At 42.2% G+C, this 26,864-nt stretch overlaps 3 protein-coding genes across 3 annotated transcripts in view; 2 read left to right on the top strand and 1 right to left on the bottom strand.

The window, feature by feature from the left end:
* Nucleotides 1-17,931, bottom strand: part of LOC134226035 (autophagy-related protein 9A) — a 33,913-nt gene extending 15,982 nt beyond the window's left edge. Inside the window, exons 1-3 of the mRNA XM_062706550.1 lie at nucleotides 17,771-17,931; nucleotides 1,656-1,825; nucleotides 1,264-1,488 (exon numbers count right to left, since the gene is read on the bottom strand). Of these exons, the coding sequence (XP_062562534.1) occupies nucleotides 1,264-1,417 (154 nt within the window). The 5' untranslated portion in view covers nucleotides 1,418-1,488; nucleotides 1,656-1,825; nucleotides 17,771-17,931. The remainder of the gene's footprint in view (nucleotides 1-1,263; nucleotides 1,489-1,655; nucleotides 1,826-17,770) is intronic.
* A 1,872-nt stretch (nucleotides 17,932-19,803) lies between these two features.
* On the top strand, nucleotides 19,804-21,599 carry LOC134219829 (eukaryotic translation initiation factor 3 subunit F). The gene is made up of 3 exons (XM_062698699.1): nucleotides 19,804-20,013; nucleotides 20,134-20,280; nucleotides 20,807-21,599. The coding sequence occupies exons 1-3, from the start codon at nucleotides 19,890-19,892 to the stop codon at nucleotides 21,397-21,399; spliced, it is 864 nt and encodes a 287-aa protein (XP_062554683.1). The 5' UTR covers nucleotides 19,804-19,889; the 3' UTR covers nucleotides 21,400-21,599.
* Nucleotides 21,600-23,084: 1,485 nt separating this feature from the next.
* Nucleotides 23,085-26,188, top strand: LOC134222002 (uncharacterized protein K02A2.6-like). Its single transcript, XM_062701162.1, is given in 2 exon segments — nucleotides 23,085-24,832; nucleotides 24,834-26,188. Coding segments are annotated over 2 exon segments (2,973 nt in total). The 3' UTR covers nucleotides 26,059-26,188.
* The last annotated feature ends 676 nt before the right edge of the window (nucleotides 26,189-26,864 follow it).

Genomic DNA, 26,864 nt, shown 5'->3' with positions numbered 1-26,864 from the left:
ACCAAATAGATTTTCATAAAAAGTTCCTAATTTTGAGGAAACCCGCGTTAGATGTCTTTCGCCATACAATTTTCTGGCGGCTAACTCATGCCGGCTATTTGCGCATATACGATAGCGCCTGGATGCTGGCAGCGGCGGGTAAAAAACCAGCCACTGCCAATAATTCATTACGTGTCTCAATACGTTAGCATTTAGTCTGAAAGATCCCGAAAGACTTTGCCGAAGAATGGACGTAGCTGGAAAGTCTACAAAAATGGTATTACGCTTCAAAAATTGATTGTTCAAACCATATGCAAGAAATCAATGTTTCTACCAGCACTACCGAACAACCAAAGCACTATAAGAACAATAATTTTGAAATAACACTCGTTTGAATTATTGTCCCGCGTCGTTTAGCAGTGCTGGCAGAATGGATGATTTTTTGCATATAGGTGAGCCAGCCTAGGGCTGAAAACCTTTCAAATAAAGACATTTTTTTTTGCATATGATATGAACAATCCTCGTAGCGTTATGGCTTTTTTCGTGAACATTCCAGCAACGTACCTTTTTCAGCAAAGTTATTCTTTGGATTATACTTTAACGCAATGTGACATTTGTTTTAAGATTAACTGAAACCTCTAGAAGTAAAAATGCAAAAATATACGTTTTCCCATACTAATTTCCACACAAACTTCAAACGCGATGCGGAAAGCGAGGAAGCATCAAATCAGGCCCAAATTCTGCACAGTTTTTGAGGAGCCAGGATTCGGAAACAAAGAAAACCACCAATTTCGTAGCTTCTTTTTGCTAACATGCGTGCTTACTGCTGAAAAAAATCACGAATCAAAATCCTTTTCATTGATTTGAGATGTACATGGGAGCTTCGAGATGAAGTTCAGGGCTGTTACAAACTGAGCAAATTCTATTCGCGACTGGAGGAGCAAATCCACGACAAATCCGCGACAATCGCGAAATCCGCGACTGCTCTTACAGCCCTGGGAGTTCCAAACAGTTCCCCTGTTCGTTTTTGGTTTTCCCTATTTAGAATCAATTATCAGATTACCGGTTTGCATGAGTTTAAAAAATTCTAAATCAAGTGCACGCCGCCCTGTTCGACAATAACTGAAGATGGCCATTAAATTTTACAGTTTATTTTATTTAAATAAATAAATAATACTGTTCTTAATGGACTAAAAGAGGTTCAACAAAATTGCAACAATATGACATAGCACTACAGAGTTGTGCCTTTTCTGATCCACATTATTCCACACGCAATCTACTCACCTTTACTCGTCTCTGGCACAACATGGATAACCAGCCCACTACTTTGAGGTGTCTCCTCCTCCTCGATGGTGGGTGATCGCTTGCTCGCATCGTTGAACGGGTTCGTTTCCTGATTCGTTAGAGTATCATACGTTCTCGTCTCGTTTTTAGCCATATCGCCCTAGCTGCGGGACACTTGTCAATGGATATGGAACCAACAGACTCCACGCCGGAGATCTGTTTCAACTAAAAGTAGATGAGTAATTCATTAAAACAGAAACTTAAAAGTTGCTTTATGAATGATCATGCGCGTTCGAAGTGTAAGTGCGGATACTCATACAAACATTTTATGCTTGAATTTTCTTGATGTTGCTTCGCTACACTTCCATGCATCGTAAATACATCGGGTTTACCTTTTATGGTGGAAATATGTATTTTGCCTTACGCGGAAGTCTGTGTCACATGTTTTGCTGCTATTATCCTTTGTTAGAGTGCGTCTAGCTTTTCCGGCTAGATCACCATTCTGCCACTAGTGTTTGTTTATGCGTAGGATCCTCGCTCCAGCAATCTGGTTTCTCGCAGTCTGCGAAGTTCAAGGTGAGAAAGGTGTGGGAAATCAAAGAGTGGAGAGTGACATATCATAGATTGGAGGTTCCCAACTCGTGTGGCCTAACGATCCTCTATTTGAATATGGGTACCAAATTTGGAAAAGATTAACCTAAACTACATATTTTAAATATAGCATAATTTGATTCCATTTCGATTCATAGTCACTTTGGAGATTCCACTGTAGACACACATCATTGGTCGATTCCATCAAAAAAGATTATGTGGGGTTGTTGTCTTTTTGTTGTCTTTGCCAAAAATGGGCCCCACACACGCTCCGATGTGTTGTACAACTTTGGCTCCGCCCCCAGGAAATTTGATTGAGTCGAAGTGAAGTCGGATCGTCTGTGGGCAAGTTGTACGCCTGTCGGACAGACGGTTTCAAAGTTGCAAAGTTGGTCGGATGAAATCTAAACAGTTTGATTTTGCTCCGACTTGTGGTGGGTGGAGTCAAATGTTGTACAACCAAGTTGCATTGTGTGTGGCGTTGTTGTACAACACTGTTGCTTTTAATTCTTCTGGTGGAATATCCAGGAGCAGAAAGTGATTTTTGCGGTAATAAAGAAAATAAGATAATATGCGATAATAATAATAATATTCATAATAATGATAGAATAACAACAAGATAATATTAGACCTGTACGCCGCCGCAGCCGCCGGTGATTTTCTTGCGCCACCGCCGTATGAAAAAAGCCGACTGACAATTTAATTATTCAAAAATGTCCCATATTTTTCTTCGGGAATTTATGGAAATGCTCCTTTCACGCCAGTAGTCCTTCAAGAATTTCAGAGTCAGAGATTTTATGAAAAATTCCATATGAACTTCATTTGAAAATACCTTCACTATCTGGAACTATCTGGAGATTTTTTTTTTTTGGGATTTTCGGCGGGAAAATTTGTTGAGTTGGAGAAGTAATTTAAAAAGAGTTTTGGGGGATTTTCTGGAGAAACTCCAGTGAGAACTTTTATAGAACTTCTTAAAGGCATTGATTGCGGAATTACTGATATAATTTCCAAGGGAGCACTTCTTAAAAAATCTGGGGAAGTTTTCGGAAGAATTCACGCTTGAAATTTTGAAGTAACTTTTAGTAGAATTCATTGACAGATTCTCAGAAAAATTTCAAAAGAAATTTTAAAAGATTTCCTATGAAAAATCTACAGATTGGAAGTGAAAAAACTTTCGAAAAACCCAGATTAATCCACCTAGCGGTGATGGTGCCTTTCTCGTTTCTTTCAAGTGAGCAATTTCTACGCAATTTTGGTGAAAAAAAAGTATTTTGACCATAACTTCTGAGCCTATAGTCCAATCCGGCCAATTTTCAACAGGAAACAATGGGACCGGATTCTGCATCGAATGCAACTTCTTGCGAGCAAATCGGCTGAGGGTACATATGTGACTAAAATGAGTGAGATTTTGAAAAATGTATTTTGGCCATAACTCCATAGTCCGATTCCGCCAATTTTCAATACGAAACAATGGGACAAGATTCCGCGTCGAATGCAACTTGTTGCGAGAAAATCCGTTAAAGATAAGTGCCTGATAAATGAGTGAGAATTTTGTACGTGTTTCTTATGAAAAAAAATAATTTTGGCCATAACTTCGAAACCCATAGTCCGATTGAGCCAATTTTCAATACGAAACAATTGGACAATATTCTACGTCGAATGAAACTTGTTGCGAGTAAATCAGCTAAGAGTAAGTGCCTAAAAAGCGAGTGAGAATTTTTCTTATAAAAAATATATTTTGGCCATAATTCCGAATCCCATAGTTCGATTCCGCCAATTTGCAATACGAAATAATGGGACAAGATTTCGCGTCGAATGCAACTTGTTGCGAGAAAATCAGTTAAAGATAAGTGCCTGAAAAACGAGTGAGAATTTTGTACGTGTTTCTTATGTAAAACAAATAATTTTGGCCATAGCTTCGAAACCCATAGTCCGATTGGGCCAATTTTCAATACGAAATAATTGGACAATATTCTACGTCGAATGAAACTTGTTGCGAGTAAATCAGCTAAGAGTAAGTGCCTAAAAAGTGAGTGAGAATTTTTCTTATAAAAAATATATTTTGGCCATAACTCCGAATCCCATAGTCCGATTCCGCCAATTTTCAATAGGAAACAATGGGACAAGATTCTACGTCGAATGAAACTTGTTGCGAGAAAATCAGCTTAGAGTAAGTGCCTAAAAAGTGAGTGAGAATTTTTCTTATACATAAATATATTTTGGCCATAATTCCGAAGCCCATAGTCCGATTCCGCCAATTTTCAATACGAAACAATGGGACAAGATTATACGTCGAATGCAACTTGTTGCGAGCAAATCGGTTAAGAATAAGTGCCTGAAAAATGAGTGAGATTATTTTGCGCACACACATACACACACACATACACACATACACACACACATACGCACACACATACACACAGACATCACCTCAATTCGTCGAGCTGAGTCGATCGGTATATAACACCATGGGTCTCCGGGACTCCAATCAAAAGTTCGTTTTTGGAGCGAACATATAGCCTTTACGTATACTTTGTATACGAGAAAGGCAAAAATTTCAGGAGGAATACATTAAGGATTTTGAAAAGGAACTCAAGGAGGACCTTTCGGAAGAATTCAAAGAGGAATACATGGAGGAACTCCTAAAGGAACTTCCGGAGCAATCTTTTGAGGAACTTCCGAAGCAATTCTCTGAGGAAATTCCGGAGGAATACTTGAAAGAGTATCCAGAGGAATTCCAGGAAGTGCTTTTTGTTGAATTCCTGAAGGAACTTCCGAAGAAATTCCTGGAGGAACTTCAGGAGGAATTCCTGTACGAACTTCCGGAGGAACATCCGTAGAAATACTTTGAGGAATTTCCGGAGGAAACTCTGGATAACTTTCGGAGGAATTCCTGGAGAAATTTTCTGTGAAATTTCTGGGGGAGTTCAGGAAGGAACTACGGAGAATTTTACGAGAGAATCCCTGAAGCAACTTCCGGAAAAATTCCTGGAAGAACTTGCAGAAGAATTCCTGGAGGAACTTCTGAAGCAGTTCCTAGAGGAACTTCCGGAGGATTCCCTGGAAGGAATTTCCGGAGGAACTTCGGGAGGAATTTCCGAAGGAATTCCTGAAGGAACTTCCAAAGGAATCCCTGGAGGAACTTCCAAAGGAATCCCTGGAGGAACTTCCAAAGGAATCCCTGGAGGAACATCCGGAGGAACTTCAAATTCAATTCCGGGTTGAACTTCTGGGGCAATTCCTAGAGAAGCTTCCTGAGGAATTCCGGGAAGAACCTTCTGAGAAATTCCTGGAGGAACTTCAGGAGGAATTCCCGGAGGAACTTACGGAGGATTTTCCGGAGGAACTACGGGAGGATGTTCCGGATGAAATCCGGGAGAAATTTCCGAAGGAACTCTGGGAGGAACATCCGGAGGAATTCTGGGAGGAACTTCCGGGTGGAGCTTCCGGAGCAATTCCTGTAGAAGCTTCCTGAGGAATTCCGGGAGGGATTTTCTGAGGAATTCATGAGGAACTTCCAGAGGAAGTCTGGGAGGAACTTCGGAATTCCTGGAAGAATTTCGTAATTCGAAGACAAAATTGGGGAGGAACTTCCGGAGAAACTCGTAATGGAACTTCCAGTGGAGTCAATGTTCGCCGAACATGTTTGAGCATTTGTAGTGAAGTTGCACAAACCCCCATATATTTTTTGATGGTTGGCGCTTCGGTCGTTCGTGTGTGATATTGTTGGTCGAATAAATTGATTGTTCGTGCCGCTGTTGGTAAAACTTGGTGGATGTTTGAACAAACGAGAGGTGGAGTCAATGTTGGTCAAACAGCTGGCCGTGTGTACGTTCCATTAGGCACATGATGTCGAATCCGAAGCGTTTCCTGATGAAAACAAATCCTATCCCCTCCGTGCGCGTGCAAGAGAAAGATGATCAAACGTCAGCAAGCTGTATGCAGTTTCTCAAACTAACGGTTAAATTAGTGTGTTGGGTCTTTACTAGGAATCAAGGAATATGTAGTAATAACCCAAGTAACCAAAACATCTTTTATAAGTACGTTTTTCGCTTAATCAGTTTGACAGAGCTGATGTGGCGAAAAACGTATTTACTTTTAAAGGAACTTTTGGTTACGATATTTAGATATGAATTGATGGAAAAAGTAAAATCTATCCCCCTAAAATGCTATTTTGACCTCTCTTACGTGTTTTTCTTATTTTTTCAATGCGCGAGAAAGGCACTACCAACGTTAGGTAGATTGATCTGGTTTTTTTAAAATCTAAGAAATAGGTTAGAAAACCTACAATTGTAAATAATTGTGAAAACACTAAACTAATACAAAACAATGAAATACATTGTAATTGTAGTCAAAACAATATGACGCCACGCCAATTTTTTTCCTTCTATTTTTGACACATTCTTGTTTAGGCGTAGCCATTTTTCTAATCTTTAAAAGGGCGAAAATCCTTCAATTAGGATGGCAGACTATTTCACGAAAGTTTCTACAGCTGTTGCTAAGTGCAATATATGCAGCAATACCACAAATCTCAAAGTGCACCTACAGAAACATCCGCAGAGAGACAAAATGCATAATACTCTTAGTGTAAATCACACACACATTCAGCTGCGAGAACAGATAGCCTCCGCAAGCTCCGTCACTCCGAAATTGAGTACAATTGACCAATTATTTAAGAACTCACAGCTTTGGTCAGGAAAATATTATTTAGCCGAGTGATTTCTTCTTAATTTGTTCATTAAAATAAACAACTTCTAGACGACGGCCCCAAAACCCGTGAAATTAACGAGGCTATCGCCTTCATGGTAGCCAAGGATTACCAACCCTTCTCGATTGTGGAAAACGAAGGATTCATCCATCTCTTGATAATTCTTGACCCAAAGTACAAAGTGCCTAGTCGAAAGGTTATTAGGTACTAAGATCATTGATGAGAAGTATTTAAAAGTGGCGGAGCGTGTAAAGGAGCAAATGGAAGACAAAAATCTGACCCTTACTGCTGACATCTGGACTGATACGCATACCACTAGAAGCTGAAATAATTAATATTGAGCGTCTTAGGGGAAAATGTTACAAGGTTAAATATTTTTTAAACTTCCATTTACTTCCACTATAATCAGATTATAGTTCCACTTCCACTATAGTTGATTATAGTGCAAGTAAATGGAAGTTTAAAAAATCTTTAACCTTGCACTAGAAGCTATTTAGGAGTTACTTGCCATTTTCTCAATCCGATAATAGCAACCCATCTACAGTCCATTGACTTCTTCTTCTTCTTCTTATTGGCATTACATCCCCACACTGGGACAGAGCCGCCTCGCAGCTTAGTATTCATTTAGAGCAAGATTACCGGTGGTGAGTTTGAGCCGTTTGGCAGCGCAGAATCATTACTTGACACTTTACCGGTCGCTACTAAACGCGCTGCTATAACAGTAGCGCGACTGACAGGTGACCAAATTTGGTAGCGCGGTAAGAGCGCTGCTATTTGATAAACTGTCAACTGTCAAACGTCACCGGTACGGAACACAACAACCAAATTGAGAGCCGAAAATATCATTCGGAAAGTGACTTTCAAGCGCGGCGGTAGTTACCGTTATTGTTGGTTGAAAAACTTGCGGTTCGATAAATCAAAATCAAATTTTTCGTATTAAATCGGATAGTGAGAAGAATAAAATAGTAGAGCAAAAGAAAAACCAGTGCGGTGTAATAATTTAGTGAAAGGTTTAACCCGCGTGCAGTTAAAACCGGACGCCATATTGGTGAAAAAAGTGAAGTGAGGTTATGGAGGGGAAAGAAGATCCTCCGGATCCCGGAGGTGACGCTGCAAGAATAAAAAATGGAGCCAAACAACGAATGAAGTTCGAATACGCAATTAGTGATGAAGCGCCATATCGGGTGTACTTCGAAATGCGAGGAGGAGCGCAAGCAGGAAGAATAAACAAATTTTCACTAGGATCGAAGCTACGGGCGGCGCAAAGGTACAAGAACCACATAATCGACATGAAGCAGATTGGACGTAACAAAATCATGGTAATCTTCAACAGTTACATCAGAGCAAATTCTATCGTCGAAGATATTAACAACGAGAACGGCATGTACACAGCGTACATTCCAAAACACGTTGTTAGCATATCAGGAGTCATCACAGGAATCCCGACAGATATCTCCACGGAAGAAATATTCATGGACCTGGAAAGTGAGACACCCGTTCTGGAGGTTTACAGGCTGAACCGTTATGTTAATGGGGAGAAAATACCGTCGAACAGAGTATCCGTTACATTTCGGTCAAAAAGACTGCCGGATAGGGTACGACTATTCTGTTGTCAGACCAAAGTACTACCGTTCGTGCAGAAGGTGGTTTTCTGTGGCAAGTGTTTAAGATACAACCACAAAGCGGAAAATTGTAAGAGTTTCAGGAGATGTCAGACGTGTGGTGATCGTCACGATGACGAGAACTATGACAATTGTCAAGAACGCAACAAGTGTCTACACTGCAAAAACACACCCCACCGGCAGCTTGGACTGCCCAGAGCGAATGCGACAGGAACAAATAAAATCGATAATGGCGAAGAAAAACTACACGTACGTCGAAGCAAGAGAGATGGTGTCCTTCACCTCGAATAACATCTTTGAACCTCTGAACTCACTTCAAGATATGCCTACACTCGCGGAAACACTAGCAGAAGGCAGCAACCTGCAGTCGGAATGGCAGCAAACAAACAAACCAAGAGTACCTATTACACCGGCGGTAAAGCTGTACGCTGAAAAAAAGAAAAAAACTCAAAACAAACGGAAGCGATCAACGAACGCGGAGTTACCAGAAAATGAAGCACAACCAGAATCGTCGAGTGGGACACAGATGGATGGAGTAGCATTACAAAATCCATACAAAGTACACGAGATGGAGAGATGGAAGAACAAAATGCAACAGGAAGCCAACAAGATGATTGAATCAAGTGTAACAAACAAATACCAACACAAAGCAATGAGCTTCTATTCGGAGCTGGTCAGTGATGGAAACTTAAGCAGTGAAGTAAAAGAAAAGTGAAACAAGCAGTGCAAAAACATTTTAAACTGAATCAAACGATTATATAAAGTGACAAAAGAAGTAAAAAGTGAAAATGAGATCAACCAGTGAAAACGAAAACAAACAAAAAGCAACAGTGGAAGGAAATATAAAAATAATACAGTGTAATATCCAAAGTTTAAGTAAACATAAAGAAGAATTACAAAGAGTGTTGGTCGGAGAAAAATATTCAGTAGCAATATTAACAGAAACGTGGTCTCAGGAATTGTACGAGGAGACGGCTCGATACAGGATTTCCGGATACCATAACGTTTTACAATCAAGAGAAGACAACTATGGAGGAACAGCTGTTTATCTGAAAAACAATTTCAACTACAGTAGAGTTCCAATTGAGAACCTGACGGAATGCACCCAAGCGGTAGCAGTTGCCATCCCAGTAAGGATCTCGTAGTGGCAGCAGTTTACATCACACCAGCAGCAACGAGTCAGGATTTTGAAGAAGACGTAATCAAAGTGTTCGAGGCTCTCAAGGATTTCAAAAACGTAATCATCGGCGGAGATTGGAACGCGCACCACGTGACGTGGGGGACGATTGCAGCGATAGAAAGGGGCACATTTTCGTAGAGCTGGTCAACCAATATGACCTGCTAATTCTTAACGACGGACAAAAAACATTTGTGCCAATACAACTAAACAAAAGGAGTACAGCAATAGATGTATCGTTGTGCACCAGTAATTTGTATGGAGAGTTCGATTGGAAAGTGCTGGATTTCGGAATTGGCAGTCATCATATGGCAATACAAATCACTGATAAAGAAAAGCAGTCAAAGGAAGAAAAATGGATTTATAACAGGAAAAAAATAAACTCAAAACTCGCAATGCTAGGAAATGACAAAATACACTCATGGGAGGAATTAACCGAAGAAATGAAGAAGATCTATAAAAACAGCAAACAACGGGACACTAAAACGCCTAAGTACTGGTGGTCCACAGAAGTGGAAGATGCCTGGAAACGAAAAACAGAAGCAAGGAGGGAGTTCAACAAAATAGGTAGTGTAAGAAACTTAATCGAATTTAAAAAAGCAGCAGCAAAGTTCCAAAGGCGGAAAAAGATTGAAAAAGAAACCAAGTGGAAGGAATTCATCGATGAAATAAACCCAATGAATAGCTCCAAACAGCTTTGGCAAAGTATCGGCAGACTAACAGGTAAAACTTTTAGGAGAAAAGAAAATAATCCCCTTGGACGATAAGAAGATAGCAGAAAAATTCTTGGATCTACATTTTGGAAGGAACAGCCCTGTGGACATGATTGACTTCGGTGGATCATTTGCAAGTTACGATATTCTTGATCAAGAAAAATGGAATAGGATAGTAGGGGATAAAAAACCGAACTCGGCACCTGGCGTGGATAGAATTACCTACGGAATGCTGAAGCAGTTGCAACCCGGTGTTGTGCAGCAACTATTGAAGGATTTTAACGGACAATGGCGTAGGAGTTTCCCTGGAGATTCGCTGAAAACGATAAAGGTTGTCGCAATACCTAAAGCCGGGAAGGATAAAAGTAAACTGGAAGGTATACGTCCGATTTCACTGGTTCCAATCCAACTTGTACCAAAGTTGTGAATACAGCCGTATTGGAAAAATTAAAAGAAGCCTTGGAGGCAGGCAATCTTCCCACAAGAACGTTCGGTTTCAGAAAAGAACTATCCACGAATACGTGTGTGATTTATGTAGTCGACAAAATAATGGCGAATAAAAGGGAAGGATACATATCGAGCATAATATATGTGGATCTAAGTAACGCCTTTTGCAACGTAAAAGTAGATACGTTGAAACAAAGAGTGGCAGAAAAGAGAATACCACTAGAGTTGATTTGCTGGATCACAAATTTTCTAACTAATAGAAAAATAATTTTTCATACAAATAAGGAAAAACTTGTAAGAGTCGTCAGTGAAGGTCTTCCACAAGGGGATGTTCTATCCCCCACTCTCTTCAACGTATATACTGCTCCTTTGCATGAAATCCAGATCGATGACGTAGAGCTGGTGCAATATGCCGACGACTTCGGCATCATAGTCACAGCGAAAACAGTAGAAAGGCTGCGAATAATCGGACAAGACTATCTGGACCATTTCGTAGAATCAGCAGCAAAGCTCAACTTGTCAATAAACCCAGCAAAAACTAAATCCATACTATTTCAAGCCAGTAATAAAACACTGGACTATAAGATAGATGGAACAAACATAGAAACTGTTAGGTCACATGACTATCTGGGCATGGCACTAGATAGATCTTTAAACTTTGGGAGACACACTAAGGAATTAAAAGGAAAGGTCAATGAGAGGCTCAACATGATCAAGGTCATCAGCGGAGTAAAGACTGGAGGGCACCCGGAGACAATGCTGAACGTACACAAAGCGCTTGTTCGAGGAACGCTGGAATACGGCTCTACGGTGTACAGCAATGCTGCAAAAACAAACCTAAATAAGCTAGCTGTTATCAACAATCAGAGTCTACGAAAAGCCACAGGATGTACCAAAAGTACTCCCTTAAATACTCTGTTAGCAATATCTGGCTTAGAATCCATGCCAATAAGACAGGAATATATAACAGGAAAAGAGATCGCACGTAACATCGCACAAAGAACGGCGGTAGGAGAACAGCTAATCGGAACAACCATAGATAACAGATCGGACACGAAAAAGATAAGTTACATGGAAACAGTTTTTCTTAACCACTTTGAAGTATTCGATGCTATAATGACAATCAGGAAGAACTGCGTGAAGTACCCGGATATAATAATCCGACCGACATTGGATGGACTGGTCAAATCCAAAGGAAACACGAACCCAAAACACCTAAAACAACTAGTTCTGTTTGCATTTAACGGCACCTACAAAGGACGCAGAAGAGTCTTCACGGACGCCTCGAAGACAGGGCATTTATGTGGAGTTGGAGTTCGACTTGCTAATGAAATTAGCATCACAGGAGCAGAGCTTGCAGCAATTAAAATAGCTATGGAAATTATTTCTAAAGAACAATTGACGGGTTCTGTAATATACACGGACTCGCGATCGGCTTGCGAACTTCTGGAAGCAGCGAGAGACCAACAGGAACGAGAAGAATTATTAGATGAAGTGTTAATGGCAGCAGAGTGGGGAGTTTCGATGCAGTGGATACCGAGCCACATAGGAGTGAATGGTAACGATATCGCAGATCAACTGGCAAAGGAAGGTATTACGAACGATCAGCCAATACTAGATAATATAATATCATACAAGGATGTATACTGTATACTGAAACGCCGAAAGTCACTGAAAATCGACGAATGGTACAAGGACTATGCTATTGAAAAGGGACAAAAATTCTTCCAAATTCAACCAGATTTCAGATCTAAACCATGGTTTGTTGGTCTGAAGCTAGACGGGAAACAAGTTCGATTACTAAATCGACTGATGGCCGGTCATGACTGGTCAAAAGTCTGGAGACACAAAATGAAATTAATAGACAACCCAACCTGCGAAACATGCAATCAGATTGAAACAGCAGAACACTTAATTCTGCACTGTGAAAAATACCGGAACGTACGCGTAAGATACTCATTACAACAATACAACAACCTGATAGAAATATTTAAAACGAACAGTGTAAACGAATATCAGAAAATCTTGGATTTTGTAAAGGATGCAGCTTTGGATTTATAAGAACCCTCAGCTGTGGTCAGGCGACCGAAGACAAGCAACAGGGCATATAGTCTTGGCAACTGGCCCTTATTCCTGGCAAGTAAAACTTGCCTCCCAGAATGAAGAAGAAGAAGAAGAAGAGAGCCGAAAATAGTGACCGATACGGAAACGAGTGACGAAACTAAAATGAAAGCGCTGCGCGGGTGATTAAAATGCTCGCGACCGATAATGATGCTCTTAGCACTCCCACAGTTACTAACTGCGAGGTTTCTAAGCCAGGTTACCATTTTTGCATTCGTATATCGTGAGGCTAACCCGATGATACTTGTATGCCCAGGGAAGTCGAAACAATTTCCAATCCGAAAATTGCCTAGACCGGCACCGGGAATCGAACCCAGCCACCCTCAGCATGGTCTTGCTTTGTCTTAGGCGTTTATATTCTAAACGAACGACACAGCAGCATTTATATTTCTTCGCATTTCGAGGAAATATTGAAGTAACAGGCCATTTCCAAAGACAATGTTAATATGGTTGTAACGGATCAAGCTGCAAATATGGTAAAATCCGTTGAAGATACATTTTCGGAGGAAAAACACATTGGATGCGCAGCGCATGCAGGCAATTTGGTGGCTGAAAAATCGATTGATAACGTGAAACCTGTCAGATTTATTCGATCAGGTCAAACGGATCGTCGTTTTCTTCAGGAAGTGGGCTATCGCCGCCACAGACAAACTGCATAAGCTTCAGAGCAAGGATGGTAAAACGCCATTGAAAAATTACTTCGTTTGTGATGACTAGATGGAACTCTGAACTCATTATGATCAAACGCTTTCTGGAATTGTATGACTACATTTCGAAAATAATGGAAGACCAAGAGATAGGAAAATTTTGAAAGAAGTTGTAAGAATATTGCATCCTCTAAATAAAGACCTGACTGGCAAAAAATATGCAACAGTAAGTCGAGTGTTACCAATTATTAACTGCCGCAATAGCTCCATTGGTGTCATCAAACCAGTTACAATGGTTGGTAGAAGCCTCAAAATTTCATTGATCCAGGAAATCCAAACTCGTTTTGAATACTACGGCAGCTCACCAATTATGGAACAAGTATGCTTCAAGATTCAAAAACGTTCATACAAAAAAGGGTGTAGAACGCATGGCAGTGATTGAAATCATTAAACGAATGGTACGACCCGCAGCTAGAGGTTCCGATGATGAAGAAGACTGCCGGCGAGGAGCCTCTCCGAAGATGCCGGCCGACGATGGAATATGGAGTTGTCACGAAGGAATCGTTCAACGTTATAATAGTCACGGGATTACTGGATGGACATCCACTGCAGCAGGTAAAGAAATTGAAATGTACTTGGGCAGTGGAATATAGCCAACGACTTGCAATATTTTTCAGTACTGGGAAGATAACAAGAGCTTATTCCAATTCCATCGGAACGGCTGTTTTCCAAAACCGGCAGAATTTTGTGCGATTCCCGTAGTAGTCTGGAGCCAGAAAGAGTCAGCAGAATTATTTTTCTTCATAATGTCGATATTTCAGTTTTCACAGGAAACCAATGAATGTAAAATGTAATAAAAGTTTCAAAAATCGTGTTTTTAGTTATTATCGGATATCGGATCCGATTTCTATATTCCAAATCCGATATCGAAACGATATCGATATTTATCTTCACCGATATCGGTATTATCGATAATCACTTCTTTGGTACAGCACTACTAGGCGACGAATAGAGGATCACTATTGGAAGCTTGGAACACGGAACTGCAAGTCGCTAGGTTTCGCAGGTTGCGACAGGATGATCTACGATGAATTACATCCCCGCAACTTCGACGTCGTGGCGCTCCAGGAGATTTGCTAGACAGGACAGAAAGTGTGAAAAAACGGGCATCGATCGGCTACCTTCTGTCAAAGCTGTGGCACCACCAACGAGCTGGGAACCGGCTTCATAGTGCTGGGCAAGATGCGCCAACGTGTGATTGGGTGGCAGCTAATCAACGCAAGGATGTGCAAGCTGAGGATAAAAGGCCGTTTCTTCAACTACAGCATCATCAACGTGCACTGCCCACACGGTATGATAGTCCGAAGCACCTTCTTTCCAAAAATATCCACAAGGCCACATGGAGATTACCTAACCAAGAAACGGAAAACCAAATCGACCACGTTCTAATCGACGGTAAATTCTTCTCCGACATCACGAACGTCCGCAATTACCGCAGTGCGAATGTTGAATTCGACCATCACCTCCTTGCAGTGTGCCTCAACATTGGGCGGCTACAAGACGGTAGACTAGCCCAAGGATACGCGCAACAGCTGGAAGTGGAACTCCCAACAAAATAGCAACTAAGCGCAGTGTCTCTTGAAGATGACTGGAGAGATATTCGATTCGCCATTGGTAGCACCGCAACCGCTGCACTTGGAACGGTGCCCCCGGATCAGAGAAACGACTGCTTTGACGGCGAATGTAAGCAGTTAGTAGAAGAGAAGAATGCAGTATGGGCGAGATTGTTGCAATACCGCACGAGGACGACCGAGGCACGATATAATCGGGCGCAGAACAGACAAAACTCGATTTTCCGGAGGAAAAAGCATCAGCAGGAAGATCGAGTCCGTGAAGAAACGGAGCAACTGTACCGCGCTAATAACAAACGAAAGTTCTATGAGAAGTTGAACCGTGCACGTAAGGGCCATGTACCACAGCATGATGTGTAAGGACATAAAAAGGAACCTTCTTACGAACGAACGTGAGGTGATCCAAAGGTGGCGGCAGCACTACGAAGAACACCTGAATGGCGATGTGGCAGACGAAGATGGCGGTATGGTGATGAACCTGGGAGAACGCGCGCAGGACATAATTTTACCGGCTCCGGATATGCAGGAAATCCAGGAGGAGATTGACTGGCTGAAGAACAACAAAGCCCCTGGAGTTGACCAACTACCCGAAGAGTTACTACCGTGTTTAAAGGTAGTGAGGCACTGGCTAGGACGATGTTCGTGGAGGACCAACGCGCACTTGGAGTTTTCGAAAGGAAAGTCCTGCTTACCATCTATGGTGGGGTGCAGATGCCGGATGGTACGTGGAGAAGGCGAATCCATCGTTCACACCGCGAAAATCTGACGACTGCGGTGGGCTGAGCACGCAACCAGAATGTCGGACAGTAACCCAGTGAAAATGGTTCTCTACAACGATCCGACGAACACCGTTAAATCGCCTACAGATGCTGACTCATATCGACCCATTTCTCTTGCGTCGTGTCTGCGTAAAAGCTATGAGGATATGGTGAAGGAAAGAATCGAATGGTTTCTTGAACATCATAAGCTTCTACCAGAAGAAATATGCGGTTTTAGAAAGGGTAAAGGGACTTTGGATGCACTCCATTTGCTCATCGACGAAGCGGAAATTTAGAAGTGCTCAAAAGTATGGCAAATTTCTTTATCGATTGTGAAATTGGTTTGTAAGCAATAAAATGAAAATGTATAAGATTTTCTCACGAAGCATGGCCAAAAAAAGGAAACAAGAGGCCAAAGTAGATTAAATAAATTGAAAAAAAAATCCGACGGGCACAAGGAGGCGAGGTGCGCAGCGGACAAGGTGGATCGATCAGTTGGAAGATGACTCTCCGTAGACTGCGTGGTTGGCGACGTGTAGCCATAGTTCAAGCCGAATAGAGAAGACTCTTATATACCGCACAGGCCACTTCGGCCTTAGTCTGAATGAATAAATAATAATACAGAAGTGGATGCTGTTTTTTAAGCCAGCAGACGTCAACAATTTTGGTGACGATATAATAAATCGCACACTGTGCGCAAAACACGTACAAAAAATTCACTTATTTTTTAAGCACTTATCCTTAATCGATTTGCTTGCAACAAGTTGCATTCGACGCAGATAGGCTCAGAAGCTATGGCAAAAATACATTTTTTTCATACCAAAAATGGACGCGTAAAATTTTCTCATTAATTTTGTTTGGCATTTATCCTTAACCGATTTTCTCGCAACAGATTGCCTTCCTTTCCCATTGTTTCCTATTAAACTGACCAGATCGGACTATGGCCTCAAAATTTATGACCAGAATACTATAAATACTTTTTCTATAACACACGAGAAAGGCATCATCACCGCCAGGTGGGTTAATCTGGGTTTTATTCTTTATTACCATGTTTTTTTTATCGATTATATATAAGTTCATCACGTGGTCATTTGTTTTAATTGAATAATAATTATTAATCCTAGAAACCAAATTACTAACCTTGACTGAACTGCGAGTCTTTTGGTTCCCCAAAACTAACACTACGTATAAGAATCAAGAAATGTATTGTTCAACTTGATTTCGGCTCCGTAACGCTCCACGACAAATGAGCCTTCCAAATAAACGAAAGATTTAAAAAAATATACCAAACGGGTCGGTATGTATCTAATAGTTGGAAACCTCCGCACGCATACGCTGCCAAACCCGTATGACCACTGTACCAGCTGATATTCATTTAAATACAAAATGAAGCAAAACAGCAACACCGATTGAGGTGTAAATATGATGGGAAAGAGACTAGGGTTACTGCTCCTGGACTTCATCTCATAGCTCCGATATTGGTCCTACGAAAAACAAAGCAATGAAAAGGTATTTGATTTGTTTATTATTTTTGTGATTTTTTACAGCAGTGAGCATGCATGTTAGCAAAAAGAAGCGACGAAATTGGTGCCGTATTTCTTTGTTTTGCGATGAGATGAATATATGTACAGTGAGATTGAAAACGGAACAGTTCCCCTATATCAATTTCATCACTCTGCCTAGATTTAACGAGATTGAAGAAACTACATTGCACTTATTGTTTTCAATTCATTACCGAGAAGTAACGTAAACATTGAGTCAGCTTTAATGATTTTGTTTGAAAATAAAAATCTGCGGATTACGGGAATTAGATCACAACACAACCTACTAGGCTACATTTAATCGAAACGTAAAATAAAAACGCAATAATTAAGTAGAACGGCAAAACCACTACGGTTTTTCGCCCAATGACTTTTTTCACCTGCTTGTTCGATCCGAGGAGCTGACGGATTTGCAAAATCTTCAATCCAGGAAACAAAGGAAGCAAAATTTTAAACGCAATTTATTCCACGCGACGCAATCCGAAAACTCAAATCAACACGTTTGTTATCAGCTGGCCCCCTGGCTCACTGCAAAAAGACTAATCACTTACCTGGATTACGATTTTCCGGTCAAAACGATCGTGAAAATGTTTTCAATTTTCCTGAGGCTGCTGGACGATTGTGACTGGCGAAAAAAAATCTGATCACTACACCTTGTGTTTGTTCGTTTCTGGCTGATGCCTCTTGTGTTGCTTTTGCTTTCTGCGGAGGTAAAAAATCTCTTCTTCTCTTCTGCTTCTTACCCTTTACTTTATTGACAGTTCGATGAGCATGTGTTAGTGCAGATGTGTTGATTTTGTTTAGAGCAAGTTCGAAAATTATAGATGGATTCTGTAAAGGTTAGCCTCTGGTTGCAGATTTCAGATTTCCGTTTTCTTTTGTTATTTAAAAAAGAAACGATATAAAACAGATGATGGTATGGTTCAAACACAGAAAAAAAATTAAATAGTGAAAAAAATTGATGATAAATCTCGGGTACTTTTTCAAAACGACGTATGTCGCAAATTGTAAACAAACCCGTTTTCAACAGCATATGGCATCAAATTCATCTAAAAATGTGTATATCTTCACGAGATATCTCGGGAACTTTTTCAAATCGGCGTATGTAACATTTTGATCAAGCTGAGAAAATGAGCTTGGAAGTTTTCAGATTTTATTTTTATTCCTATTTAGAAACTAATCATTTTTATTGCAATTGAATACACCTCAACGATACATTATGAAAAAGTTCATCGTCACTGACTCTGAAATCTGCACTGCGTGTGAACATTTCAGTTATTTTGATAAAAATATATGTTACAACGTTCTGCAACAGATAAATCACATACGTCGTTTTGATACGTCAGCATGACCGAGGTCATGCTACTTTCGTCGAAATGTTACGCTGCTCCGTACGCTGCATTGTTGATACGTCGAAATGTTGCGTCAAGTTGAAACGTTTCACGCACATGCGACAAAAAAAATTGCAACACTTACAACACGACGTAACAACATTTGCTGCAGAAAAACAACGTAAAATGTTTTTCTTAACGAAAATCAGAGTATTCAAGCAACATGCTTAATTTTGAAATCAGTGATGAAAAAGTACAAGCAGACGCACGTTTTAAACTATTTAGTTGTTCGAAAAAACTTTTTAAAGTACATTTTCTGCTAAGCGGTGTATGTGCAATATTTTCAACAATGATGTTACACCGTTTTGCAAAAAATTGATTTCCATTTTTAAAAACACATTTTCATGTAGCTTTGAAGATATACACATTTTTAGATGAATTTGATGCCATATGCTGTTGAAAACGGGTTTGTTTACAATTTGCGACATACGTCGTTTTGAAAAAGTACCCGAGAAATCAATTTTTTGCAAAACGGTGTAACATCATTGTTGAAAATATTGCACATACACCGCTTGGCAGAAAATGTACTTTAAAAAGTTTTTTCGAACAACTAAATAGTTTAAAACGTGCGTCTGCTTGTACTTTTTCATCACTGATTTCAAAATTAAGCATGTTGCTTGAATACTCTGATTTTCGTTAAGAAAAACATTTTACGTTGTTTTTCTGCAGCAAATGTTGTTACGTCGTGTTGTAAGTGTTGCAATTTTTTGTCGCATGTGCGTGAAACGTTTCAACTTGACGCAACATTTCGACGTATCAACAATGCAGCGTACGGAGCAGCGTAACATTTCGACGAAAGTAGCATGACCTCGGTCATGCTGACGTATCAAAACGACGTATGTGATTTATCTGTTGCAGAACGTTGTAACATATATTTTTATCAAAATAACTGAAATGTTCACACGCAGTGCAGATTTCAGAGTCAGTGACGATGAACCTTTTCATAATGTATCGTTGAGGTGTATTCAATTGCAATAAACATGATTAGTTTCTAAATAGGAATAAAAATAAAATCTGAAAACTTCCAAGCTCATTTTCTCAGCTTGATCAAAATGTTACATACGCCGATTTGAAAAAGTTCCCGAGAAATATTCACTTTTAAATTAAATAATTATTTATTAGGTATTTATTGTAACCAAATTATTATCATTCGAATTCGAACATCCCACAGTTCGCCTCAAAACGTCAAAGTTGTCAGGTGGGCGTTTGTCAGTTTTCGTTCGCTCCGTTTTGCCCTTTCTTTTCGCGAGTGGAAAATCGTGTGTGCATTTTCGTCATCATGTCCACGATAAATTTGCCCCTGAATTTGACCGTACGTGTCCATCCGGTCGTCTTGTTCCAGATTGTTGACGCCTACGAGCGCCGTAATGCCGATTCGCAACGAGTCATCGGAACGCTCTTGGGTAAGTGCCTTGGTACGACGGAGCTCCACAACTTGCTTCGTGGCGAGCACAAACATAACCCCCTTTTATATGACGCTGGTTGTATTGTGAATCAATAATCGTGTTTGTGTTACTAAACAGGTTCTGTTGATAAAGGAGTCGTTGAAGTGACCAACTGCTTCTGCGTTCCCCACAAGGAACATGCGGACCAGGTAGAAGCGGAACTTGGATACGCATCAGATTTGTATGATTTGAACCGGCGCGTCAATCCGTCGGAGAACATCGTCGGTGAGTGTTGTGAGAAATTGTTGACGTTTCGCCAGGGGGAATGTGGGGTTGAACAGACTTCTTCAGAACAAATTAGAAATAATTTAATTCCAATTTTAGTATGAGGGGAAATACGTAATAGTAGCTGGGAGCTAAATTTTATATTTTAGCAGGATTGTATTGGTTTTACTTTAATAATACGTTATCCTGTTGTAGGAACGTTGGAGTAGTTCCCCTACTTTATGGGTCTTTTTCAACTGATCCCAATTATTCTAATTATTTTACTAATTTTGATTCCACTTCAATAGATCTCTAGATACTGAATGTTCACGGAATTGTTTCAGATTCCCTTTTACCAACAATTTGGCAAGTTCTTTCTGTAGGAGAGAAGTGTCAAATATGTTTTGAGCAAATTTCATCTTCATGCTTTCTCTGAGGCAAAGCCCTTGCTGTTGTAATTGTAATTTTATTGAGTATACGCTGTTGCTAAATCCATAATTATTTTCACCGTAAGAAGTAACAACATTTCTCGTTCGATCTTCAACAGGATGGTGGGCCACCGGCCAGGAAGTAACGAACCACAGTTCGGTTATCCACGAGTACTACGCTCGCGAATGCAACAATCCGATTCACTTGACGTTGGACACATCGCTGACTGCGGCTCGTATGGGTTTCAAGGCGTACGTTTGCGTCTCGCTGGGCGTTCCCGGTGGCAAAACCGGCTGCATGTTTACGCCAATCAACGTCGAAATTGCAAGTTACGAGCCAGAGGTCGTCGGCTTGCAGCTGTGTTCGAAAACGATCGGTGTGCAGCCGAATCCAGCGCGACCGCGTACCGTGTCGCCCATGTTGGACCTCGCCCAGATCACCGATGCTTCGGGCAAGCTGCAAACCCTTTTGGGAGAGGTGTTGACCTACGTCGAGGATGTTTTGGCGGAGAAGCAGCAACCGGACAACTCCGTTGGGCGCGCCTTGCTGGATCTGATCCACTCTGTGCCGAACATGACCTCGGATCAGTTTGCCCAGATGTTCAACTCAAACGTGAAGGATTTGTTGATGGTGGTTACCCTTTCGCAGCTGATTAAGACGCAATTGCAGTTAAATGAGAAATTAACCAGCTTGACATCGTTCATCAACTAATGAATGAGAAGAATTGTGTTTGATAGTGCGAAAAACATCTAAAAGACGATAAACAAGTGTTAAACTAATCGATCAGGCGAGTGTCGAATCAGATAGCACCGTGGTTTTGAAAATCCGTGATTTTGGTTGTACGTAATTGCCATCGGTGGAGTATTCAATTTGTCAGAGCATCGATTACAATACAGACATCCGCCAAAATATTTCCAGTTTGATAATTTTTGAGAAAGTCCCTAAAACGATTAATGCAGCATCAAATTGAACGATAGGATAAACGGTGAGTATCTGATTTCAATTATTATTATTGAAATTAAGCATTATGCGTGAAATGCATTATTTTGCGTTGAACAAACTTGCTTCACACTAATGAAACGCAATCGTATCTCATCTCAGACAGATGAACTAGGTGTAGAAATCTGAGCCGACCGCGAAGCGTTGAACCATGGTTGGTATAAGGTGCAACGAAAAAAAATCAATGGGCTGGGTAAAACATGAATAGATATTGAAGCACGATACACAATTTGCGGGGTACAATTCATAAAATTAGGAGATATTTTTTTTATTTGATGACAATTTGGTACAATTAATTTGATTATCGAGATACACAAAAAGCCCTACTTTACCTCTTCCAATTCGCCTCAGTGTACCTTATCGTTAGATTTATTTCATTGGTCTGGGTATCGGATATCACTACATGAGGATTTTTTCTCTTGTACCGCTTCAGCAGCTAAGATTATTGCTTAATTGGGACCATTCGTGACTTTTCAAGGTGATTGACAAGAGTATTTCAAAACGTAGGTATTCCATTTCATTGTCTTCTGACTTAAATAATCGGCTAGATAACGGTATGTACATGGGTACCAACACCAAGTACACTATTTTAATTTTATTGAAATTTTGATTTTGAATGTCATATTGAGCGATTCCAAGCAACAGCATCAAAATTGAAGATTTTTTTTTAATTCATGATTTTCTATTGAATTGAAACTTTGCACAGTGTTAGTCATAGTAGTCAATGATTACCACCAGTCGCGACCCTAGCGACTAGTTCAGCCATAGCAAAGCCATTTTTTACGAACAGATCGTAAGTTTCGAGTGGAAGAAGGATTTTCAGTTATAATTCGTTAAAAAACGACAAAGATATATTTTTTCCCGTTGGTATCAATTATTTTGAATCTTCTGTGTTAGATTACTACGTGATTAGCGTGAAAAAAGCTTTGCCTTTCTGTATATTTGGTTTTTGGATTTTTGACGAAATTGTGTTTTTTTCCCAAAGGTCCCCCCTTGGGAGAAAAAAAGCGAAATTTTTTTTTTCACTTATGCGTTTTCTGACTAGGACTCTTCACCAAAAAATGTAACGTACCTTTATTTGACTGATTCTACGTAAAACCAATTTTTTAAAAATCTATTTATATTTTTGTTGTTGCCTGTTTTCCCGCTTGCCGGGCAGTGGCAACTATATTGCCACCAATGTTGTCCCGCTTCGCGGGCAGTGGCAACTATATTGCCACCAATGTTTTACCGCTTGGCGGGCAGTGGCAACTATATTGCCACCAATTTTTCAATGTTTCTGAACTGTTTAATGTATAACAAACATACATTTGAGTTTAATACCATGTCAACATTGTGTCCTATTGTTGTTTTTGTTAATTTATTGTTTAGATTCGTCTGCCTTATAAAGGGTTAAGATGCCTGGATCCGGCGACTTTCAAGTAATCTACCAGCAAATCCTGCGGCAGAATCAAGCGATGGCGGAGCAAAACACCCGCCAGATGGAGATGATGGAACGTTTCGGCAATCAAGAAAACGTTTCCAATCGGTCGGCGGGCAGCCCGGAGTTCATCATCGAATCTCTGGCCTCCAACATCCGGGAGTTCGTCTACGATCCAGACAACGGGCTCGTTTTCGACCGGTGGTACCGGAAGTACGAAGACCTTTTCCTCAAGGACGGAGCGAAGTTGGACGATGCGGCGAAAGTGCGGTTGCTGTTGAGAAGCCTCAGCGTGACGGTGCACGACAAGTACGTCAACTTCGTGCTCCCAAAGCACCCCCGTGAGTACTCGTTCGATGAGACGGTGAAGAAGCTGACAGAGCTGTTCAGCGTCCGAATCTCCCTGTTCAGCAAGCGGTACCAGTGCTTCCAGCTAACGAAGCACGACGCGGACGACTTTCTAACGTACGCTGGGACGGTCAACCGATGCTGTGAAGACTTCGAGCTCAGCAAGATCACGGCGGACCAATTCAAGAGCCTGATTTTCACCTGTGGGCTTCGATCATCGAAGGACGCAGACATCCGAACGAGACTCCTATCCAAGCTTGAGGCTAACGCGGCGCATGAATGCACTCTGGAATCACTCATCACGGAGTGCCAACGTCTGCAAAACCTCAAGCACGACACGGCCATGGTGGAACACAAGAAAACGATGAGTACAATCTGCGCAGTCAAGCAGAACAAGCCTCCACCGATGACACTGAGTTCCAAAAAGAAGAAGAAGACGAAGTCCGAAGGTCCAAAAACACCCTGCTGGCAGTGTGGCGGAACGCACTACGTCCGGGACTGCACCTACACGAAGCACGTTTGTCGGGACTGCAAGCAAACCGGCCACAAAGAAGGGTATTGTGGCAGCTACACATCGAAGGCGGCACTCAAGAAGAAGAAGGACGTGAACGGAATTTTCTCCATCAACCAGGTCAGCTGCACTTTTAGACGGAAGTTCCTAACGGTGGATATCAACGGATCTCAAGTCACTCTGCAGTTGTACACCGCGTCCGACATCACCATCGTTTCAAAGAAGCAGTGGAAGAAGAACCTGGGCTCGCTAACGCTGACTCCCACAACACGAACTGCCCGGACTGCGTCGGGTGACGCTTTTCATCTACTTGGTGAACTCCGATACCCAATCAAACTCGGAGGTGTCACCAAAACCGCAACTTTCTACGTGACCAACAACAGCATCAACCTGATCGGTCTGGACTGGATCGAGCTGTTCAAGCTGTGGGACACCCCGCTATCTGCAATCTGCAACCAGGTCCACGTTGCCGATGGTCAAGTCAATCAAATCCAAGTGTACAAAGCTGCGTATCCCGAAGTGTTCAAGAACGGCCTCGGACACTGCAAGAAGATGAAGGTCCGACTCTATCTCAAGCCCGATGCCAAACCCGTTTTCAAGCCGAAGCGCCCAGTTCCTTTCACGTCCATGGAGAAGATCGATGCGGAGCTGGACCGACTTCAATCGCTGGGCATCATCACGCCTGTCGATTTCTCGCAGTGGGCGGCTCCGATCGTCGTAGTGAAGAAGCCCAGAGGAAAAATACGAATCTGTGCCGATTACTCAACTGGACTGAACGCTGCCCTGGAGCCCAACCATTACCCGCTACCGGTCCCTGATGACATCTTTACCAAGTTCAATGGGTGCCGGTATTTCAGCGTCATCGAGTGACGCCTATCTTCAAGTGGAAGTTGACGACGACTCGAAGCAGCTGCTCACAATCAACACGCATCGAGGTCTCTTCCGCTTCAACCGGCTCGCACCAGGAGTAAAATCCGCTCCCGGGGCTTTCCAGCAATTGATGAACAGCATGGTTGCCGATTTCGAAGGAGTGGACACGTTTCTGGACGACACCTTCGTGGCCAGCAAAACCGAAGAGGAGCACCACAAGATGCTCAACGCACTGTTTCAACGCCTTCAAGCCTACGGTTTCGTTCTGAGAGAAGAAAAGTGCAACATTCTGAAGGTGAAGTATTTGGAGCACATCGTAGACGAGAACGGTCTCCGTCCAGACCCATCCAAGGTGGAAGCCATTGTCAAGATGCCACCGCCCAAAGATGTCACAACTCTACGCTCGTTCCTTGGTGCGGTGAATTTCTACGCGAAGTTTGTCCCGGAGATGCACCAACTGCGGCGGCCACTCGACGCGCTGCTGAAGAAGGATGCCAAATTCGTTTGGAACAGCGAGTGCCAGAAATCGTTCAGGCGCTTCAAGGAAGTACTCCAGTCGGATTTGCTTCTGACACACTACGATCCATCACTAGAGATCATAGTTGCTGCCGACGCCTCGCAGTCAGGAATCGGTGCCTGCCTTCTACACAGGTCCCCCGATGGCTCACTCAAAGCTGTTGCACACGCTTCCCGCTCACTCACCCCCGCGGAGGCAAATTACGGACAGATCGAGAAGGAAGGTCTTGCACTGGTGTTTGCCGTGACGAATTTCCATCGGATGCTGCTCGGATGCAAGTTCACCCTCCAGACGGATCATCAGCCACTCCTGCGGATATTCGGACAGAAGGGTATTCCGGTTCACACGGCCAACCGCCTTCAACGTTGGGCTCTAACGCTTCTGTGCTACAACTTCGACATCGAGTACGTGTCCACCACGCAGTTTGGATATGCCGACGTACTGTCCCGCCTCATCAACGGTTACGTCAAACCAGAGGAGGACTTCATCATCGCATCGATTCAACTGGAAGACGACATCGAGATTCCACTCCAGGAAGCCATCAGTCCGCTGCCAGTTACGTTCAAATCGGTGCGCGGCGCTACTCTCCAGTGCCCAGTTCTCCAACAAGGTTCTCCAACCAGCGTGGATGACCCTCCAAAATCGATGACATCGCTAACCCTGAAGTTCGCCCTTTCTTCGCTCATCGAGATGCTCTATCGGTAGTGAAGGGGTGCGTCATGATGTCCAACCGTTTGGTGATTCCGGACATTTTTCGGCAGCGGATTCTCAAGCAACTCCGCCGAGGACATCCGGGAATGGAGCGGATGAAAGCTATCGCACGTAGTCACGTGCACTGGCCGGGGATCGATGACCAAATTGCTGATTTTGTGAAGAGATGTGAAAGCTGTGTCACACATTCGAAGACACCGTTAAGGTTTCGCTACAGTCGTGGCCACTCGCTCAATCTCCCTGGGAGCGTATCCACATCGACTTCACCGACCCAATCAACGGTCTGCACTTCCTCATAGTGGTGGACGCCTTCACCAAGTGGCCGGAAATTCGCATCGTTCAATCCCCGAAAACATCAGCAGTGACCGAGTTCCTCGACGAGCTGTTTGCTCGTTTTGGCGTTCCCAACGTCATAGTCTCCAACAATGGAACGCAGTTCACGTCGGAACAGTTCGCGGTTTTGTGCAGGAAGAACGGCATTCAACATTTCCGGACATCGCCGTATCACCCACAGTCCAATGGCCAGGCGGAGAGATTTGTGGACACCTTCAAGAGGTCGTTGCGCAAAATCAACGAGGGGGGAAGTATCTCGGAATCGCTCCAGACGTTCCTCCAGGTCTACCGAACCACTCCCAGTCGTGTTCTGAATGGCAGAACTCCTTTGCAGCTGATGCTTGGTCGAAACATCAAGACGGTTCTCGATCTCCTGCATCACCAACAACCGAAGCCAGTGGTTCTCAATCAACGCCAAGACGAACAGTTCAACCGGAAGCATGGCGCAACTCTTCGTGGTTTCCGAA

The sequence above is a fragment of the Armigeres subalbatus genome, chromosome 3 (assembly GCF_024139115.2).
Source record: "Armigeres subalbatus isolate Guangzhou_Male chromosome 3, GZ_Asu_2, whole genome shotgun sequence".
Lineage (NCBI taxonomy): Eukaryota > Metazoa > Arthropoda > Insecta > Diptera > Culicidae > Armigeres > Armigeres subalbatus.
This window is presented reverse-complemented; position numbering and strand designations above follow the sequence as displayed.

Bases quoted from the DNA above. Each gene is read 5' to 3' on its own strand.
- LOC134219829 (XM_062698699.1), top strand. From the start codon at position 19,890: ATGTCCACGATAAATTTGCCCCTGAATTTGACCGTACGTGTCCATCCG. The intron at 20,014-20,133 runs GTAAGTGCCTTG...GTTACTAAACAG, and splicing joins AGTCATCGGAACGCTCTTGG to GTTCTGTTGATAAAGGAGTC. The intron at 20,281-20,806 runs GTGAGTGTTGTG...GATCTTCAACAG, and splicing joins TCCGTCGGAGAACATCGTCG to GATGGTGGGCCACCGGCCAG.